This window comes from Rhamphochromis sp. 'chilingali' (genome assembly GCF_963969265.1).
Source record: "Rhamphochromis sp. 'chilingali' genome assembly, chromosome: 6".
Classification (NCBI taxonomy): Eukaryota; Metazoa; Chordata; class Actinopteri; order Cichliformes; family Cichlidae; genus Rhamphochromis; species Rhamphochromis sp. 'chilingali'.
Window position 1 is genome coordinate 23,791,059 of NC_137933.1, and position 21,233 is coordinate 23,812,291.

The 21,233-nt window shown below is 40.6% G+C and overlaps 2 protein-coding genes across 3 annotated transcripts in view; one reads left to right on the top strand and one right to left on the bottom strand.

The window, feature by feature from the left end:
* The first annotated feature begins 1,130 nt into the window (after window positions 1–1,130).
* Window positions 1,131–3,192, top strand: marveld3 (MARVEL domain containing 3). Of its 2 annotated transcripts, none has more exons than XM_080884455.1 (4): window positions 1,131–1,230; window positions 1,630–1,821; window positions 1,966–2,063; window positions 2,376–3,190. In XM_080884455.1, the coding sequence occupies exons 2-4, from the start codon at window positions 1,634–1,636 to the stop codon at window positions 2,984–2,986; spliced, it is 897 nt and encodes a 298-aa protein (XP_080740581.1). In that variant the 5' UTR covers window positions 1,131–1,230; window positions 1,630–1,633; the 3' UTR covers window positions 2,987–3,190. The 2 variants fall into 2 exon arrangements, with proteins under 2 accessions (XP_080740581.1, XP_080740582.1); XM_080884456.1 differs by having other exon boundaries at window positions 1,174–1,230; window positions 1,634–1,821; window positions 2,376–3,192.
* A 195-nt stretch (window positions 3,193–3,387) lies between these two features.
* phlpp2 (PH domain and leucine rich repeat protein phosphatase 2) overlaps window positions 3,388–21,233 on the bottom strand; it is a 40,296-nt gene continuing 22,450 nt past the window's right edge. The window contains exons 8-19 of the mRNA XM_080884454.1: window positions 20,682–20,912; window positions 17,309–17,511; window positions 17,090–17,150; window positions 16,338–16,433; window positions 15,645–15,800; window positions 13,106–13,306; window positions 12,697–12,859; window positions 12,485–12,615; window positions 12,268–12,381; window positions 11,368–11,562; window positions 11,026–11,257; window positions 3,388–10,876 (exon numbers count right to left, since the gene is read on the bottom strand). Coding sequence (XP_080740580.1) covers window positions 9,593–10,876; window positions 11,026–11,257; window positions 11,368–11,562; window positions 12,268–12,381; window positions 12,485–12,615; window positions 12,697–12,859; window positions 13,106–13,306; window positions 15,645–15,800; window positions 16,338–16,433; window positions 17,090–17,150; window positions 17,309–17,511; window positions 20,682–20,912 — 3,067 coding nt within the window. The 3' untranslated portion in view covers window positions 3,388–9,592. The remainder of the gene's footprint in view (window positions 10,877–11,025; window positions 11,258–11,367; window positions 11,563–12,267; window positions 12,382–12,484; window positions 12,616–12,696; window positions 12,860–13,105; window positions 13,307–15,644; window positions 15,801–16,337; window positions 16,434–17,089; window positions 17,151–17,308; window positions 17,512–20,681; window positions 20,913–21,233) is intronic.

Consider the following 21,233-nt stretch of genomic DNA (forward strand, 5'->3'; position numbering starts at 1 on the left):
CACTGATAGGTTATCTTGCTTGTGTTCATCACAGCTATATCATATCATATCATATCATATCAGATCTTAATGACCGCATAGTACCATATTATCCCAACATCACACCACCCTCTAAGACTACAGGATTATTTGTGGTTTCTAGAGGTTCTAGAGAGTCTCTGCAGTTTTAATATTAGACTCAAAACATTTGTTTCAACAAAGCTTATAGATGATAAGGAAAAGGCCTGGGTAAGATGACTCTGATCCATCACTTATTCATGCTGCAATATGCTCAGACTGCTGTAAAACTTCAAGTAATACACTGTGGTGTACTGAGGACTTCTTCTCCAATCACGTCTTCCCTCCTCTAGTCTGTGTTTTTTCTTGTCTCTCTATGCTCTCTTTTCTTTTATCTTTCTTCCTTTATCTTTTCAATCCCCCACTACTGGTCATGGTGGATGGTTGAACCTCACTGAGCCTGGTTCTGCTGGAGGTTTCTTTCAGTTAAAAATGAGTTTTTCTTTCCTACCATCGCAAAGTGCTTGTTCATATTAGGTTGTTCAATTGTTGGGGTTTATTTCTAGAATACTGTAAGGTCTTTACGTTACAGTACAAACTGCTTTGAAACAACTATCATATTGAATTGGTGCTAAATAAATAAACCTAAATTCCATTTAACAGCACTAAATATTCAGCTTTTAATTACATGAAAATTCTCCAATTGTCTCGTGGTCATGTCTTAAAGAAATGCACGGAAGAATATGTTACCTATAATTACAGATTGCAGAGCAAGTTAAGAACTCGAGGCATTTATTCTGAAATCTGTGAATGCCTCGGCGGAAATGCTAAAAATAATGTTATGAACTTACAAGTATGAGCGCATGCGCGGTGTGTGTTCTCACTTCAGGTTGGACGTGAATCGCAATTTTTTTTTTCTTTTTCTTTTTGAAAGTTAAATAAAAATAAACGTTTTATTTTAAGCACATTTTTGTTGTTTTTTATGAACCTTGGTGATTTAAGCTGCATAAATACAGTCAAAACAGTGAAATAAACAGCAGCAACTACATGCAATCAACCCCATGTGCCTTTTAAATGAGTAATGCCTTCGACAGTGCAGGACAATACCCAAACTAGTGGGCGTGGCACAATACAGGTGAGGGAAGAAGGTAATCTCAAACAGGAAGCCGTGACAGGTGAATGATCTTCTGGCCATAACAGAAAACAAGACCGTACAAAGAACAGTATCTGAAGGTATGAAACACAGGCATTATATATTTGTATCATTCACAAACGCGCAACTAATTAAGCTAACGTGAATTTGCAACAGGGACGAACTTTACAACAGGGAGGACGTTGCGAATGAGCAACTTGGAAGAACGCTCTGTTTTCTCATGTTGAGATAAGATATCATGAAACGGATAAAAATCATAATTCACAGACGTTTACAGTGCCTCAAGTTATCACCAGCTTTTGATAAGCTGCTTCATTAATGAAGAAACTTCTACCTCATCGAGACATTTTTTTAAGTTATCCCCCATGCTGCTTTATTGCTTGCAGTGCGTCGTGGATAAAAGCCAACTACCCACTTTGTTTATGACAGGCTGTAAAATAAACAAGATACAGGTCTATAATTGTATTATGTTGGCACAGGAAGATGCCAGAGAGGGGAAGACGCGATCAGAGTGGTGACGGCAAAAGCGGGGATAAGCGCTACACGCACAATCGAGACTACTCTGGGTATGACGCCGAGGAGAGGGGCACTGCAGGTGACAGGAGGGCCGGAGAAAACAGACAGAGGGATATGACAACTGCCTCTCACAGACATGAAGGAACCTCAAGACGGTAAATGTAGTTCTAAACATGGTCTGCATTCACTAAACCTTCATAAAGCCCGAAGATCATATTTAACTCTGCAATGTTTTGACCTAAAATTACATAAACCTGTAGCAAAATAAATTATTTAAAAACATTTTACTTTCCTTACAGGCCCAGAGAGACTTCAGGGGATCTCTCTGAGATGGAGTATTACGAACCACAACCGAAGCCAGCGCTTTACAATTTCAGATACATATTAACCAGCAGAGGCAAGTATATTTGGTTTTAATTTCTTCTGTGAAACATTACATGCAAGCTACAATTTTTTTGAAATATCCCTAAAATGCATTCAGGGATGTAAATTATATGATAACGAGAGGATAGTGCAAAAATTTGAAAATATAGCACAATAGTAAATTATTTTTAAATGCTGCATTGGAACAGTTAGTATTTATTTATTTATTCTGTTGTTTAATGTAATGTGAAAATAAGTTTCTTTAAACAATTATTTTAAGGCAAAAGTCAAAATCCCCAATTTGAAAATATCTTTTTCTTAAAAAGCCATAAATCTTTGTCTCCAGGTATCTGCCAGCTTGCAGAGGTGTTTGTGAACCTGCTTATCATAATCTGTGCCGGGGTGCCTTACAGCAACAATGGGGGTTACCGTGACCTGGCCAGCCTCGGTGGATTATACACTTATTACTACGGTGGTGCCAGTGCCTTCACTGGAGCCGATGCAAAGAGAGTGCAGGAGCTAGACCGGCTCTTCCATGAGCTTAAGCGGCCTCCGTACATCTTCACCATGGCGGCTGGTGGAATTTTAATGATCTACGCTTTTGCCATGCTGGGCCTGGGGATTTTCAGAGTCCCTTTCCGGTGTCCTCCTGTGCTGCTGGTTGAGGCTGTGCTGAGTTTCCTGATCGGTCTGGGGTACATCCCAGGAATTGCCATCTATTTTATCAAGCTGAAGGAAACCTATGACAACCCCATCTGTAAGGAGAGGGAGCAGATGTACAAGAGCAAAGGGCACCAAGGGTTTGATTGCAAGTATAATGGTGCAGACATTGCAGAGGGACTGTTTGGGGTCATGGGGGTGGTTGTTTTCATCTTTGGTGCAGTGTTAGCTATCAGAGCTTTCAGGTCAGTGCGGGAGCTGAAAAAGCAAAGAACAAACCAGGATGATAATTTTTAAGCTGCCTTTCCTTTTTTTATTCACAAGTGAACAAAAGTAGGAGTGAGAAAAAAAAATCACTTTGACAAGACTTTTTTTTCTTGTCACTCTCATTAGGTGTTACTTGTATATAAGCTGTTTTATACATTTTTATGCCTTGATAGTGTTTTATACACACCTAATCTTTTTTATTCTTTATACCTGTTTACCACATCTTTCATATTTTCTATGATGTTGTAGTTATAATAAACTACCAAAATAGTATAATATTACATGGTCATCTGTCATTGCATTTATCTGTGAAAGAGATGGCTGAAACAGGCTGAACTGACTTCCTGAAAACAAATGTCTTTGACATTTTAAAAGGAAATGGAGTTGAGTGTCACATGGTTTCTTGTTATAGTTTTAAAGCTTTTCTGATGGCTTTGGGTTTTTTTTTTCCCTTTTCTTTTAACTTAATGTGTTGATTTAAAACACACACACACACACATAAGTCTGAGAAAGACACACACTCTGTTCTTCTTATAGCACTCACAAGAGATATACTTATTTTTAATTAAAATTTATTCTCAGAATTTGTCAACCACTTTACCTGAGCTTAGGATAACTCATAACTCTGAGCTTCACCAACAGATGGGATCTACTGTGATTAGGAATTTACAAAGTTAAAACATTACATATAATTCCACAGCAGCGGTCACTGTTTCTTCTCATTTATTTTCTTGATCTGAGTATTGAACAGGACAACACATCAGCGATAACCGCATAACCTGCCCTTTTGGGCATGGATTAAGGGGTGAGATTACATATAAAAAATGCAAGGATGCTAATAATTCTAAGAATGTAAGAAATTTTAAAGTGATTTTGTTTTTTATTGGGTTGAAATAAACACCCTGAACTGGATACGTGGAAGACGATGGATGGATGGGTTGATATAACCGTTAATAATGATAAGTAAAGTTGACACTGGACAAAAACAAAAAAATTCACAGTAAAAAGTTTTATTGCTACTTGGCTTAAAGTTAAAAACGAAACAAAAACCAGCCTGTCTGCTGAAAACTAATGATAGCAGCATTTAAAATAAAATAACCACCTTCCACTCTCAGTGTTCAAGAACATACAATTCTTTCTGACAAACCACAAAAGTGCCCATTGTTAGTTCTTTTCCTAAATAATTAATCTTCTTAATGATTCTTAAAAAAAACTAAATTTGTAGCAGTAATCTGCATGCTCGAATAAAAACCTAAAAATATCGGATATGCTCCCTTTTGTACAAATAAATCACATTTTGTATGTATTCTATGTTTTTTTCCCTGTAGCCTTATATTTAGAGCATGCTTTCAACAATAAATACAGTTATAGTACCATCAATAGTACCATAATGGGTGACAGATTTCTTTATAAGCCCAATGACTTTAAATTCTGTAGCAAAAAAGGGAAATATTAATTTGCATGAAAAAAAAAGTACAAAAATAAACATCACTTTCTTGGCATTCAGGAAAAGAAATATTCAAGCATTTCTTGAAAACAATATGCATAAAGGAATAGTGAGATTAAACAATGGCTACTTTGGTCACATTTTAAACAAATGGAGCATCTCTGATCGGTTTCATTCACCATATTCACACAGAATTACAGTCGATCCATTGTTTCACACAGACATGCATACACTTACAGCACGTGTGCGCTAAAGCTTTTATCTACACACAAACACAGACATTTTGCAACACAGATGCACAGGGAGCTTGTTATGATGTGCAAAGAGAAATTATACCGAATAGTTAACAAAAGAAGAAGGTTAAAATAAAAACACTGAAATTGCAGCCTAACAAATGCACTTACCCTCTACTTTGTGTACAAATGCATTTAACTGCATGAGTATTGAGCTCGCGAGCCCCTTCCACTAAAGAATTAAAGGGAATATTTTAAGCCAATGCAATGTACCCCTCCATCTTCCCTCTGTGCATACAATCTGCTTATGTACATGCACACTGATTACCGATGGATCATTATCCAAATGTACTTCTATTTTGTGAGTATATTATACCGGACAGAGGGTGAATACATGGTATCAACCAAAAGACAGACTGAACGCATGAATGTACAACAACGGTACAAATGTTATAAAGCAAAAGGAGCCAGTTAGTTTAAAGAGCACTAAATATAGCAATGCAGTACAGTCCCAGCCTGACATGGCAGCTGGGGGCAAACTCATAAAACCACACTGCCAAAGTGCCAAAGGGACATAAAAAAAAGCAACACAATGCAAATTACAAACACAACCTCCACAAACATTATACACACACACCAGCCAATATTCATTATCAGACATATTGAAACATGAGTCGTATAGTTAAAGGTGATGGGAAATTGACGCTCTGATATACAGGTATATATGTACACTTTGCATATTTTACAAGGGATTTTACCACTGTGGGATATGAAACCTTATAGAAAGTTCAGTTTCTCCTCTCCAGACTTCATTAACATTTCAGATATGTATCAGTAACATTCACAATCATAGGCTAGCTTAGCTCTCCACGTGGCATTTACACCTGCAGTGCCCGTCAGTGTTCCACTGCCAGTAATCCAGATGTGTGGCACTATGTGTGGGCTCCAATTGTGGAGGTCTAGGCACAGACAGAACCACAGAGTCCAATGTGTTTGGCATGTCAGACCCAGCAAGGACTGATCAATAAAGTGACAGGAATAAAATGATTATCTTTATCACAAAACTGGATTTGCTATTTGTAATTTTAGATATTTAAAAAAAAAGCATTTGGGAGTTAAAATTAGTTCTTGAATTCTGAAAAAGCAGAATACGGACAGTACCGATGCATCTAAATATGATCTCAGACTCCTACATGTGGATAATAACTGTATGTCCTGATTTTCATTAACTTATATTTACACAGAGTAAAAGCAATGCAGGAAGATAGTGTTAGTTTATGTAGTTTTGTGGTGTTAATTTAAAATATTTAAATATAAGTTAAGATAGTAACAAAACTCTAAGTGGTGACAAACAAAAATACTTTGAATGAAAAAAATATCTTTGTGATGTTAATAAGACTTAAAAATATTGTAAATTAACTTTATTGTCAGTGTCGTCATAGACAAAAGATGATGCACTTGGCTGAGGGAAGCCACAATAACCTTAGAACACTATGCTAAAAAAAAATTATATAATAAAATTAAATATACATAACTCTGGATATTACTATTATATTCTATGTACAAGGTGCTTTTGACAGTGTATATTCTTTTCAGGAGATAAAACAAGGAGGAATTCATACCCACACAGCATTTAAGGCATCATCACTGACTTCTCACTCGTTCACATGGAGCCAAAGACCTCATTCACAGACAGAACATCAACGGAAAGAAACAAAAAGCTCCTCGCTTCAAAATACTGAGTAGTGTTACATTAAGGCTAAAAGAGAACACTGAAAGGTCTGAATGTACAACGGCTGTGTAGTTCCTTCCAACATGTAGTGGCAACCAGAAAAAATAAAAATCTATTGTAGTAATCACTGACAAGAGCAATTACCCAACTTTGGCCTTCTCTTAGCCACAGCAGCTCTGCAGAGTTGCTTCCTCTTTTGGCACAATGCGGGGAGGTTCAGGACTGGACAATGTGAGGTTTCCAAGGCTGCAGAACATATAACTGACAGTTTAAACAATAATGTATTTTTTCTGTCATATATATGACAATAGAGTTGACTATATATTTAAAAAACATGAATGATGTGCACTGCTGAAGCATTGAGTTAGACCCCCTTTTGCATTCAGAACTGCCTTAATTCTTCATAGCATAGACTCAGCAAGGTGCTTGAAACATTCCTCAGAGATCTTGCTCCACGTTAGCATGATAGCATCATACAGTAGCTGCAGATTTGTCAAGCGCACATGATGTGAACCTCCTGTTCACCACATCCCAAAGCTGCTCCATTAGATTGAGATCTGGTGACTGTGGAGGCCATTTGAGTAAAGTAACTCATTGACATGTTCAAGAAACCAGTTTGAAGGAATTGACGTTATCTTTCTGAAAGCAGCCATCAGAAGATTCGTACAATGTACTCATAAAGGGTTGGACATGGTCAGCAACAAGACTCAGGTAGACTGTGGTGTTTAAACAAATCTCCATGGGTATTAACTATGAAGAAATAATACCTCCCACACCCTTACACCACCAGCAGTAGACTTAACTGTTTATGCGAGGTAGGATGAACCCATCCTTTCATGCCATTTACATCAAATTCTGACACTCCCACTTGAATGTTGCCACAGAAATCAAGACTCATCAAACAAGGCAACGTTTTCCCTTCTTTTGTTGTGCATGTTTGGGGAGCTAACACAACTTGTTCTTAGCTCACAGTAATGTCACCCAAGGTGGATCTTCTTAAAGGTTCAATGTGTCATGCAGTCAGAGGTGCTCTTCTTCATATGTTGGTTGTAATCTGTGGTTATTTGGGGTACTGCTGTTTACCTATAAGCTCAAAGAAGTCTGCCCATTCTCGCCTAACCTCTGACATCAACAAGGAATTTTTCCACAGAGAACTGCCACTCACTGGATATTTTCTCTTTTTCAGACCATTCTCTATAAACTTTAAAGGTGGCTGTCTGGGAAAATCTCAAATCAGCAGTTTCTGGAATATTCGTACCATCCCGTCTGGCACCAACAGCAACACTGCATTTAAAGTCACTGAAATGACCTTTCTTCCCCGATTCTGATGCTCGCTTTAAACTTAAGCAGGTCGTCTTGATGAGGTCTACACATCTAAATGCTTTGAGTTGCTGCCATGTGATTGGCTAGTTAGATATTTTTGTTAATGAACAGCTGAATAGGTGTACCTAACAAAGTGTCCAGTGGTTGTACTTATTCTTAATGGAAGGGACTGAAATAGTGCATTCTTATTTGGGCACCTTTTACTGCTGCGACACTCATAATATTTGTACATTAACTGTGTGTAGCCGCAACTAAAGTAGCCATATGATTACAAAGGCGTGTGGACATAAATGTGCCCAAGTAAAAAGCTACATCAAGCTCTTCCTTTTGTGATATGTCATCAATACACAGGCAGCAAATCTCAATGTTTTTATGTTTTTAGTAAAACATACAGGTGCTGTAACTTGTTCCTTCACCAAGTCAATTTATTCTACCGAGAAAGCTAATTAAATGATATGCCAATGCTTTTAATGTAGTTTTTCAGATAACACAGTGATAAGGCAGTCCTTCCTGCATTTTGTTTTTGTCAGTTGCACACATATCTATGGTGTATAATAGATGACTGAAAAAAATGCAAGAGAATAGGGTTTCAGTTCTCTTAAGGGTCTAAACACCACACGCCAAACCTCACCTGGATGTATGTGTAGTGCATTATAGAGGTAAGATTTAAAACATTTTGCAAAGTAAAAACATCAATAATGAAATCTGCCTCAAGGGACAGGATGGACTGATGGTGTCAAATTTTAAAAAGCAGAAGCAGAAGCAGCCTCCAAAATTCAGATATACTAAAATGTAAGTACCAGAGGGGATATTTTCACACATGCAGTACAAATCCTGATTTTATATCTCTTGGCCTTACAATATGTAATACTTCAGTTTTGTGTCTTAGCTCATTTGTCCAGTCCACTATCCAGTGACCATAAAACTGACTAAATTCAAATGAATCTTTTATCTTCCTATGAATGTTTTAAGGAGCTCATTCTATAATGCATTGTCACAGAATATACTGCAGTAACAGTTGTTAACCTCTACCAATTGCCTCTTGCTTTAGAACTAAATGACTTTGATATTGCATTGCTCTACATAGAAAAAATATTCAGTCTTAATGTCAGCAGTGTAAGCACATCACATCGGCCACCCGCTAGATGTGAGTTTGTACTTTACTATGTAGGAGTGATAGACAATTCTTTATATATGGTGTGGAAATGCTAACGATAAAAAACAGACACAATGAAAATGCAGTTGTGTTGTTTTCAGATCTGTGTGTATTATAAGCATTTAGACTCTCTGATTTCCTTCGTAAGCCACAGGTGGAGGAGGAGGAGGAGAGCCGAAGCTGTGCCAGTCCCGGTCTCTTAGAGACACTATCCATCCTGCAAATTCAACTATCAAACTCACGTCTCTGAAACACAGCCAGGATGTAGGGAGCTCTAGGCTGTGTCTTCTGTAGTAGGCACTTTTTCATGTTTCCGTCATAGTACTTCCCTCCAGGATCTGAGAGACAACGGAGCTCCTGGAGAAAAGATCTGACATGATCTCTTGCACACCCTCCAGATTGCTTTGCTTTCCAAGTAAAGGGAAATGCTGCTGACGAGTTCAAACACTCGAGGTATCCAATTTCAGGTCAGGCTTGTTCTTTGTCTAATACAGCCAGCTTTCTGTTTCACAATGTTCTGTTACAAACTGAAATCTTTTTTTTTTTTGCTTTTGTTCTCTCAGATACTCAGACCGTACACTTTTTTTGACCTCACGTTAAAAGGCATTATTTAGTGACCATTAAGATGCCACAGGTTTGTCTCGTTCTCACAAAGTATCTGAATTGGCAACTTTCACTGGACTTTCCCTCGTGTATGAGAAAACTCTTCTGTCCCAGAATGGCACAATCACAGAAATCCTCCCCCTTAGAGGGCGGTATCATAAACCTCCTGTTGTAGGATAGGAGTCGGGCCTGGACCTGGAACCAGGCTGGATGGAAATGCTGGGGGGTGTGGATGATCCCACACCGGATCTTTTAAGGAGGAGGGTGTGGTTGGTGCAGAGGGGCCTGAGACTAGAGGGCTCTGGCCTCGTAGCTGCTCCCTGACTTCCTGCTCCAGACTAGGAGGCACAATCAGCTGGTCCTCTGGGTCCTGCTGTGCTGGAGCTGTGAAATAGCCAGACTTTTTCTTGGGAGCCTCTAGGGCAACCTCAATTAGGTTGTGACTGTCTTCAGGGGCTACCACAGAACCATTGGACAACTTCTTCCCAAACAGGCTGGATGTGGAGGGAGATTTCTTAAGGTCAGCAATCTCTCTCCCACATACAGCAAGCAAGCAGCCGTTTGTAGCAGAAACCACCACGCTGTTCTGTCTGCGCATTTTACCACCGGGATGGTCAAAGCCTCGTTTTTCAAAGTCCAAGTCTTTGGAGCTCTCATGGGGCCCCGACCGCAGCTGAAAAGCACAACAGTGAATGTCTACTTCCACTTCTAATTTGCTGCCATTGGAGATGACACCCTCGAGTGGAGCTTCATCATCACTGTCCAAGCCATTGTCCGACTGGTTACTTGAGAATGTGGTGCTGGACGGCTGCTGCTGGAATAGACCTGGGTGGGGTCCGGTCCCACCTGAGCCTGGCACCATGATGCCGCACAGTGTGGTAGCGGGGTGTAGGCTACAGCGTCTCTCTGGGCGGGTCACAGTGCCAGAGGACGGGTGTTCATCTGAAGCGGTGGACCCCGCTTCGCTGCCGATCTCTGAAGCTGATGTCTCACTGCTGAACTCAGTGACAATGCCACTGCTGGAGGAGAGGTTGGTGGCTGGGTCGCTAGGGCCCGGGATCACAGGCGCAGGAACAGGAGCAGGGCCCCGTGGCTCGGTGGTGGTGACCGGCGGCTCACATGTGCAGCTGTCCTCACCAATGTGCAGGGACACCACGACAGCGCCGATGTTGTCCTTGCAACCGTAACTTTGGGCAAGTGAACACAACTTCTTAGCAGCAGCACGGGGATCCCGGACAGCCTGCACGGTGCAAACAGCCTCCTGGTAGGAAACTCGCTCAAACAGGGCTCGATTCCCCAGGATCAAGAACTCATCCTGGGAACAAAGCGGCTCAGTGTGCACCCAGGGCTTTGGAAGCACCCAGGGAGACAGATAAGAGCAGCCCAACAGGCGAGAGCAGCATGTCACTCCACTCACTTTGTTATCCTACAAAACAGAAGCGCCATTAGAACTGCAGCAGAGCGTATAGCCTCATAATGTTTACACAGTGGAATATGACAGAGCATATTAACACTAGATTAGAGGCTATGTGCAATTGCTCCCATTTAACAGCTGAAAACCAACATAGGCATTACCTCTGTAATAATGGCTTTACTGACTTTAACCCGCTCCATTTCCTCAGTGCAGTTCTCCAAACTGTAAACCTTAGAGAGAGGTACAGGTTGTCCATTTCGGCACAGCACGGCTTGGCAGGTACCCACATTGGCCACAGTAAGGCTAAAGGATGCTCCTGGATCTGAAGTCTCATGGTGGATGTAACACAGCAGGCCAGATGCACCCAGCTTCTGACCGGCCATACCAAGTTTCCTGTGCCCCCACCAATCGGCAAACGACAAAAACAAACTCTTACAGTCAGTGAATGCAAGTAAAAGCCAGGTATTGATAATGAAAAACAGTTACACAGAACAACATGTTACCTGTGTGAGGTGAGGAAAGTGTTGCACATATACACACTGTCAACACTAGAGTGCTGCAGCTCCTCGCACAGCACGTCTCCCATAGTGCACTGCAACAGGCGAGGCACTTCCTCGTTGCGGTCTCCGTCAAAGATACCATAGCATGCTTCCACGCTGTCTCTGAAGTGGTCTACAGCCAGCACAGACACACACAACCTGTCCCCAACAAAAGACGCACAATAATAGATTTAGCACATCCATCCACAAAACTTCGCCACGCTGTGTAAAATGTACAGCGCTCAGCATATTTATCACAACACCACTGATAAATCTATGGCAATGAATGAACAGTGTTTGTAATTACCAACATTATTTATTGTTTCTGTAAAAGTTAATCTGTCACTATGTGTTTCTTAAATATGACAGGCGGTCTAAGAAATGATCAAGTACTGAGAATAAAAACAAAGTGTAAAATATTTAAACTGTGCATTTAAATGAGAAGACATTATGTTCAATGTAGAGACTGAGAAATTAACCAGCGGCCTTCAGTTGCCACTGCATTAGAAAATTGCACTGCGTGGGCTTATGGCAGTGCAGTGAAAACAAGGAATCGATGAAAACTGCATCCACACAAAAACAATGTGAAACTCAACAGTGGAAAGAAACAGATGTGCATATTTTAAGATCAAGAAACTGTGCTGTTGCTTGGCTGGGCCCAAACTCTTAAGATGGGCTGAGGCAAACAGTGTTATAGTTTCACTGTATGAAAGGTAAATAAATTATAAGCCAACACTATATGAATTATTGTTAAAAATAAATGATTCCAGCAACAGGTAATGATTAAATTGATATTAAAAAAAAAGACAACCCTATAACACAGTTATAGAAGAAAAACACAAAACAGAGAAGATCTGTACACACTTGTTCCTTTGCCCGCTCATTTCAGAGTAGCCATGCTTCCAAGGACTGGAGGCGCTCAGAGAGTCTCCTGCTGTTGTGGTAGATTTCTGGTCTAATTTCAGGGTGGTGATGTGGCTAAAAATAAAAGAGAAAAAAAGAAATACACTAGAGTGCACTGTACACCTTTATTGTGTGCCCCTATGTGACAAGAAGTTCAGTATTGGGTGCTGCGCCTCACCTGAAGAGATTGAGGGTTTTGTGTTCCAGCATCAGGCTGCTGTTGCCTGTCAGGTCCAGCTCTTGTAAAGTGGCAGGCAGGGAATCGGGCAGCTGGATCTCAGTGAGCTCATTGCAGCTTAGATCGACAAGCTAAAGAGATGCAAAACCAGGTGAGCCGAAACACGCTTAAAGTTGATCATGTGACACAAAGAAAACTGCAACAGGCCTGACCTTGATCTCAGGGAGGTTGAGGATCTCTGGAAAGACGCTGATGTGGTTCGAGTGTGCTATGAGGGTGTGCAGTCTCTTACAGCTGGACACAGTGGAGGGTATTGTTTTTAGATTGTTGCCGCTTAAATTTAGCTCCTCCAGCAGTTCCAGCTTACTTAGCTTACTAAAGACACAAACATGAAACAATAACAGCTGGGCTGAAACGGGAAAAACTTACATTGAATTTATAATGCAAGTAATGCTTCAGTAATTATTCTTAATAATAACTTCTTTAACTGCACAGTAACCCTAAAGAAGCACCACACATTTTGTTGATCCTCATAAAGTATTTTGTGGGTGCTTAAAAGGGTTCAATTTGCACCTTGGTTTAAACTAATAGTTAAGACACACAGAAGGCAGGAGAACTCACCTGGCAGGGAATGAGAGTAACTGGTTGTAGGCAATGTGGAGGATCCGCAGGTTCTGGTGTCCGATCAGCAGAGCGCCACAATTCTCGCTCAGGTTGTTCTCCGTCAGGTAGAGCTCCTGGAGTGTGCTGAGGCTCTCCTCTGATTGGCTGCTCGGCGGAATGCTTTCCAAGGCATTGGCTGACACGTTTAAGTATTTCAGGCTGTAAGAGAAGACAAACAGAAAAACAATTAACACAACAGCTCAAGTAATCAGCAGTGCATCTGAGGAACGCACCCACCCATTCAAATCCCGTTTACCGCAGCTGATGTTCAAGCTAAAAGGTTTTGAAGACTGTTGATGGCTGATAAACGGTATCAGTAACATCGCATGATTCTCATATTGAATATACTTGACAGGGTATATTTCAGTGAAAGTGAAGCGAGCTCAGTCTGCTGGTGTTTGGGAGGCCGGGTGCAAATTGAATTTGATTACGACACATTTTCACCCTGTTTGCGATGAAACATGTTTAACTGCAAATTAAATAATATTCCAGGTGGCCTCAGCTTCTGCAACGAAATGAAGACGACTGAGGCGTCTGAAATCTGCATTTAAAGAATTATAGAGATTTTAGGAGCTTCCATATTTTCTAACATAAAAAGCCTTCTTCTAATTTATTCTTGCGGGTGGAGCATTGATTTGCATTTCATTGACCCTGCGCATTAAAGTGGGCCAGTAATATGAGCTCCAGTGGTTGTTATGTAATTGGTGTCAAGTCATTTTCTGTGTTTATCATGTACTGTAAAGTAATAAAACTTGTCCCTCTGACCCAGTGAGGAGTGAATCTCATCACGCTGTTGTTATAAACCAGCCTCAGACATTACTGGCGTGCACTGACAGCTCTCCAGCTCATACACACCACGATAAAGTTTACAGCTTATTTGGAGGTCTGGCTTTTTTTATGTTTAACATAGTTAAATAAAAAATTAAATGGAGTTGTGTTCAGTTAGTTACTGAGAAACCTAATTAAACTATATACACTGTTTAAAATGCTTTTAATTACAAATGAGTAACATCCGTGAGGTTAAGGTTGTCTCCATAGGAGAAAATCGTCTTGGATCTGGAGACTACTGCATCAAAACCCTTTACCTTCTTAATGAGCACGTGCTCAGAGTACAACAAATGGGATGGATAAGCTAAAATGTGACTCTTTTTGACCTGGTTGCGTATTTCTGGATATTCTGGGTCACTAAGTAGTTGGAGAAAAAACCCATAAAAGGTACGATGGCTTACAAGGAGTTGTTCTATACATTTGGGCCACCTCTGTTACTTTGTTATCGATTTTCAGTGCTGCTTTCATTCTGAACTTTTACAAAAATAAAATACTGGAGGCTGCCAGTGCTACCTGTCAGCCTCCTAGTAGATTATTATGCTATAAATGAGAAAATCCTTGGTAATTTCAGAAAGTTTACCTGAACTTGTGTGACATTTTAAGCAGACACACCTATGGCATGAATTTCAAAATTCTAAGTCGCCTCGTTCTCGAGTTATGGCATGGACAAACTTGGGTGTCCGCACCGCCTGCCCGGGAGGGTGGTGACAATACCCCATCGGTCATTTATGGCTAAGGGATAAAAACATAACTTTATACGCTAAAGTTTGTTTACCAGCAATCAAATTTCTATCATTCTACCAAACCTGAAGAAACACCTACAGCCTACAGAGTAATTTCTTTATTGCCCAGTTCATAACATTTAATAAAGCAATAAAGAAAGATTAGGCCATCTTCTCCTTTATTTCCCAAGGGACGGCCACAGCAGATCGTCAGTTTGATCTGTTACAGATTTTACACTGGATGCCCTTCAAAACACACCCCTCCCATTAATCCAGGCTTGGGACCAGTACCAGGAGTCCAGTAGTTTGTGATCCCCTGAGGCTCTGGTCCCATAACAGGGATCTTTTTTGTGTAAGTCAAATATGTTAGCCACTACACCATGGTATCAAAAATTAAGTAAGTAATAAGTAAGTAGCTAAGTAATAAAAAAAGATCATTAAATTTAATAAGTTACATTACAGTACATGTTTTGAATAAACGGTTACATTACATTGCATTTTTCAGATGGGTAGCTAGTATTCTGTAACCTATTTTATTTGGAATAAAAATAACCCTCCTAACATCGCTCTCAGGAAACACATAATGCACAAAGTAGTCACTCCCATTACATCTCGGCAATAGAGACAGTAAAGTGCATTAGACCATTTGAACTGCTAATGGGTGTTAAAAGATTTACCACACAGGAAACAGGAGAGAAAATGAATCTCCAGTTATGGTGTGGAATGCTCCACTGATCTTGACCACAATCTCTTCCTATAATCTCCACTTCATTCCCAAAACAATGAGCTGTAGTACAATGACTGTCCACTGCAACACAACAGGGAAGTCACTGCCAATAAAAGTTTCGAAGCAGGCGAGCCAGCTGATAAAGGACACAAATGATAACACGAAAAAGTCAAAAAGGCCACTGAAAAAAGAAGGAGAGAGTACAGCGATTCAGACTTACTTTAAGGCCTTCAGAAACAGACTCTCTGGAAGCTCAGCTAGCATGTTGTGCTGGAGGTCCAGGGCTTCCAGAGGGACATGGTCAAGGAGTTCAGGCACTCTTTGCAAGCGATTGTATCCCGTCAGCAGCTTCCTCAAACTCAAGCTGTTAAGCAGTCTGCTGGAGGCCAGAAGACACATCACAGAGCAAGATCAGGAAAAGAAAAAGCACTTATGAAACTTTGCGGGTGGTGGGTAGCCCTCACCAATCTATCAGTGACCTACTGACCTACAGTTTACCTGCCCATACAAACTAGCACAATCGCTTTTCCCCCAGATACCAGCAACAAAGTTATGAGTGCGTACAAAAGACAGGGGAGCAGCATCCAGTTTTCAAAAGTCTTTTCTGATTCATTCACTGTTGTCTGATACAAATACTAGAGCCTGGCAGTGAATGAGGGTACTCTGAGCCAGGCACTATAAGATGGCCACGTTTTAATGTTGCAGCCAAAACACACAGACACAAGAAAACCTCACACCACATTTTCACTACTGTAAAAAATGGTCTTTATCTGCACCAGCTGGCATTCATGCGAGTAGTTAGAAAGAATGTTTAAAATCATATCTCATTATTAAGGATTTTAGGCAGCTGTTTATTAAACGACAGGCGGAATAAATTCAATTTGTGCAAAAATGTTTAAAAAAGGTTCATAACCTGGAAGGAAGCTCCGACAGGAGGTTACGTGTAATGTCCAGCATCTCAATTTTTCTGCAGTCACACACCCAGTCTGGAAGATACTCCAAGAGGTTCCTGTCTCAACACACACACACACACAGAAACACACACACGAACTGAGCAGTTGGTCAGGCCAAACCGATATTCTCCAGGGCTATTTAGCCCTGCAAATGATCTGTACTTTAACAAAAACAATTAGCGCGTGCAGTTGGGGATAGATGTTTGGTAGAAAGAAATTGTGCAGATGTTTCTCACACTGGCAAAAACACAAGACAGCTTATTTAACCACTGGCCTATTTCAAAGTTTGAAAGGTTCGTGACCTTAAAAGAGATTTCTCAGATTTGCGCATCTTTTACTCATTTATCTGTCCAGCTATTATTTAATCCCTACAGGCAAAGTGACTCTAACAGCTGAAAGGATGAGAATATGCTGCAAAGGGGCTTCAGCTGCCTTTGCCGACATGATAAAAAATAAACCAAAGCGATGATTACATTCCTCCAAGTCCCATAAATTTTCCATAAATATTGTAACTCCAAATCCTTTAACAGTTATATAAGTACACAGAATATGTTTGGAGGTTGTTGGGTGATAATGATCTATTTCAGTATTCATGTTGATTTACAACCACATAAACACTGAGCAGAACTAGATTAATGAGCACAAAGACAAAGATACTATTTTTAGACATCAGCGTCTCTGTAGCCACTTCTTATTCCCAGCCAGAACTCACTGTGATAGGTCCATGTGCGTCAGCTGGTTAGGGACTGGATAGATGTTGACTGTTGTAAGGCCTGTAGGCAGATAAAGGCAGCAATCATCAACCAAACATCTGGACCATTCCTACGTGCACTTACATGATGCATGTAACAGTGGAGGGAAGGGCAGGAACATACAGACAAATAGCCAGTGATGCATTAATAGCAGCTACTTGACGCTCTATTTGACTCACGGTTGCTGCTGGCATGAAGCATGCGCAGTGTGAAACCGCTGAGTGTGAGTGTCCCCAGCTGGTTGCGTTGGCAGTGCAGAGTCTCCAGGTTGCACACAGAGCCGAGGTCTAGCGATTCTAAGCAGTTGTCCCGCAAGTCCAGCTGGGTCACCTGGCTCACTACCTCTAGATTCTCACTTTTCACCCACCGCAATCCATTCAGCCTATATTTAACAGAGAGAACAGAGCACAGAAAAAAGGATTTTGTATGCAAGCGGCATGATTTTTAGGGCTGTCCCAAATCAGTTTATCTTTTAAAATATCATATCACAACCTTTGATGCCGGTAATACGTTTAAAAACACCTTCCTCACATAGTGAAACAAAAAGGAAATACATTCTGATTTCAGGAGTGCACGGTACATCACTGTACTCAGATACATGCTCTTTAGTAGCTCATCCATCTTTCATGAGAGCTGCCAGCATAAATTCACCACAGCTATCCTTATAAATATAGCCTGCACACCACAACTTAACTCACAAGGTTGAGAAATTATCTTGCTGTGGTTGGAGGAATGGTTGCCAGCTTAATCTTCGCACCACAAGAAAAATTAGCATGTTTTTTTATCCCAGTTTACCAGCCATGGAGGTCCCCTTGAGCAAGACACCCCACTTGTACGGTGCAGAGTTCTTTCTCACTGTGCTGCCTTGTATAATCATCCCTCTGTTTTCATATAGTTGTGTTTTTCTCTTTGCCCTTTGTCAGTCTCTTGTGCCTTATATCTTTCCATATTCTTTTTATTTATTTTTTTATTCCTCTGGACTTTGTGTTTTCATGTTTTTGATTTTGGTCAATAAAGGCTCATTTTGTTTTCTGCCTCGTCAGGCTCTGCATCTTGCAGTCAGGTCCTCTCTTTGCCGTCCCTCCATATGACATATTGTTTATTTGTGAACTGCTTAGAGGCTGGCATATACAGAGTGGAACAATGTCAGGATAATCAATTCAGGACACTGTCAGAAGTTTCCCTTACTCAGTCAAAAGAGCTTGCAAAGAAAACTTGCAAAGACTACGATGACCTGGATGACTGAGAACCTTCACAGACATATTTTCCCTTACTCACATACTACAGTATATCACACAGCAGGAGATAGTTTACTTCAAATGCATCCTGCTGGAAATGAACTGCGCTTCCAGGATAGAGCACGCAGGAGGTAGGACACATGACACCCACTCACTCGCTTAAATTTATTGGACAATTTCCTGTGCTAGCCTCGCGCAGGCTCAGTCAGCCATGTGATAGGGAGCTGGCAGGTTAAAGGCCACTTAATGTCAGATCCAACTATGTTGATGATTTGCGTTCTCACATTCACAGTACAGGTACAGTGTCATGAAAAGTACCCCCCCCCCCCTTCCTTATTGCTTAGTTTTTTAATATTTGCCACACCTACATGTTTCAGATCATCAAACAAATTGTAATATCAGATAAACATAACGCAAGTAAATACAAAGTGCAGTTTTTGAATTAAGATTTCAGATATTAAGGGGAAAAAACTATCCAAACCTACCTCACCCTCTGTGAAAACTAACAAGCACTGAATCATGAATTAAGTGTGATTAACATGATTTTTTTCAAAAGATTTTTCTTCAATAGAGTGATTTCTTGATTTCAGACTTCCTGTCTGAGAAGTAGTAGCCTAAAACACCTTAAAAAGCAACATATCATACCATGATGTAAAAATACAGCTTAGATACAAGTCAGTGACATTTATCAGTCTGGAATGTGCTTTAAAGCCATTTTTAAGGGTTTGGGATTCCAGTGAACCACAGTAAGAGCAATTATCCACAAATAGAGAAAACTTGAAAGAGAGATAAACCTTTTCAGGAGTGGCCGGCCTACCAAAATTTGCATATCGACGACCCATCCAGGTGGTCACGAAAGAGCCATCTACAGAACTGCAGGTGGCACTTGCTTCGGTTAAGGTCAGAGTCCACGCTTAAACAATAAGAAAGGGACTGGGCAAAACTGCCACCTAAAAACTACACAAAGATTCGGTCTTTGGTCTCACATTTGTCAAAAAACATCTTGATGATCCCCAAGACGTTGGGAAAATATTCTGTGGACTAATGAGAGAAAAGTGGAACTTTTTGGAAGGTTTGAGTCCCGTTACATTTGGCATAAAACTTCTCACAGTGTAACCAGATGGGTTACTCTCCCTGCTCCAACACTCTCTGTCTCTCTCCCTCTCTCTCCCTGCCGATCCAGGTTGCTCCTTTGCCTTTTCTCTGAGCGTGATATCAGGCACCAGGGAATTTTTTTGCGATAACCCAGGCAGCTTTGATCATGTTCTGCAACAGTTACAGGTACTCTAATCTGTGTGTTTGTCCTCCTCTATCCTATCTACCCTACTAGATTAACCACCATGCCACAACAGCATTTTATAAAAAAGAACATCATACCAACAGTGAAACATGGTGGTGGTTGCAACTCTAACTCTGAATGACTCAAAAAAAGAAAGAAAATCAAGGATTGGTGGAGTGGTCTAGTCAAAGTCTGTTTGAGATCATTTAAATGTGATTGAGATGCTTTTACAGGACCGTAAAAAGGCCGGCTGTGATCAAAAAGCCTTCAGTGTGGCTGAATTAAAACAATTCTGCAAAGAAGAGCGGACCAAAATTCCTGTACAGCAATATGAAAGATTAATTGCCACCTACTGCAAATGCTTGGCTGCAGTTCTTGCTGCCAAGAGTGGCACAACCAGTTATTAGGTTTAGGGGGCAATTAATGTTTGACATAAGGTCGAGTAGGTTTGTTTGGCTTGTTTCCCCTAATAACGAAAATCTTAATTTAAAAACTACATTTTGCATTTACTCAGGTTAATTTGTGTATTAATGAAATATGACACGTATGCAAAACAACTAAGAAATCAGGGAGGGAGCAAATATTTTCTTCAGGGCACTGCACATCTAAAAACGTTTAGTGCTGCAGTGCAGTGAAAAGTACAATTCTGGACAGCTCCCTGGTGTTAAATTGGACACTGCATTTATTCAGAGGAAATGTGCCATCTATGAACATTTGTTAAAGAAATAGGTAAGGCTTCGGTGAATGCAGCCCTGGCTGAAGTTCAGGACATTTAATGGAGAAAGAGACAAAAGAGGAACTTGTAGCTAATTGGCAGCACAGAATTATTCTCCACCTGCCACCTCTCTTTGTAGGCACTGAAAGAATGACAGTCATTAGTAGGATCCTTTTAAATATTATATCCTGATCCAGCATTATTCTATTCAATAACATATGGCTGAGCAGAAGACCAAGCAGAGAAGGATATGACAGAGTGGAATGAGTCAAAGGGAAGCGCAGATGCTGAGAGCTGTTTGTTCCTCACTGGCCTCTTACCGGAGGTCAATGTTTTTCAGGTGGCTCATTCTGACCAGAGTGCACAAATCCAGACTCTCCACTCTGTTCCCAGCCATAGCCAGCTTGTCAACTACACTCAATCTCTCCAGCACAGCAGGGACGTGAGAGAAGCTGTTAAAGGAAAGCCCCAGGCTGTTGAGCTGAAACAGGCCACCCATCTCATCAGGCAGGGAGCTGAGGTGGTTTCCATCCAAAGACAGCGTCTGCAGGCTAAGAGAAAGAAAGGGACAAAACAGTCCTTTGCTTTCTTTTACTTTAGAGAGCGGACAAAATATCTGCTCACAACAATTTGTATTTGTAGCCATTATCTATTGCACAGCGACCTAGGAAATGCTGCATGATTTAGCTTTATTTTATCAGAGTGCATAACAAAATGTTCTGTCCTTTTCAACTCCCTTATTCCCTCATTATGTGTATAGTGGATTAAAAGTACAAACCACAATGGCGACTGGCAAAAAATAATTATTGCATCCTTTTCGAAAAATATAATTTAATGCGCCTTTTATTTATTTTGCAACTCTGGCATCTAAC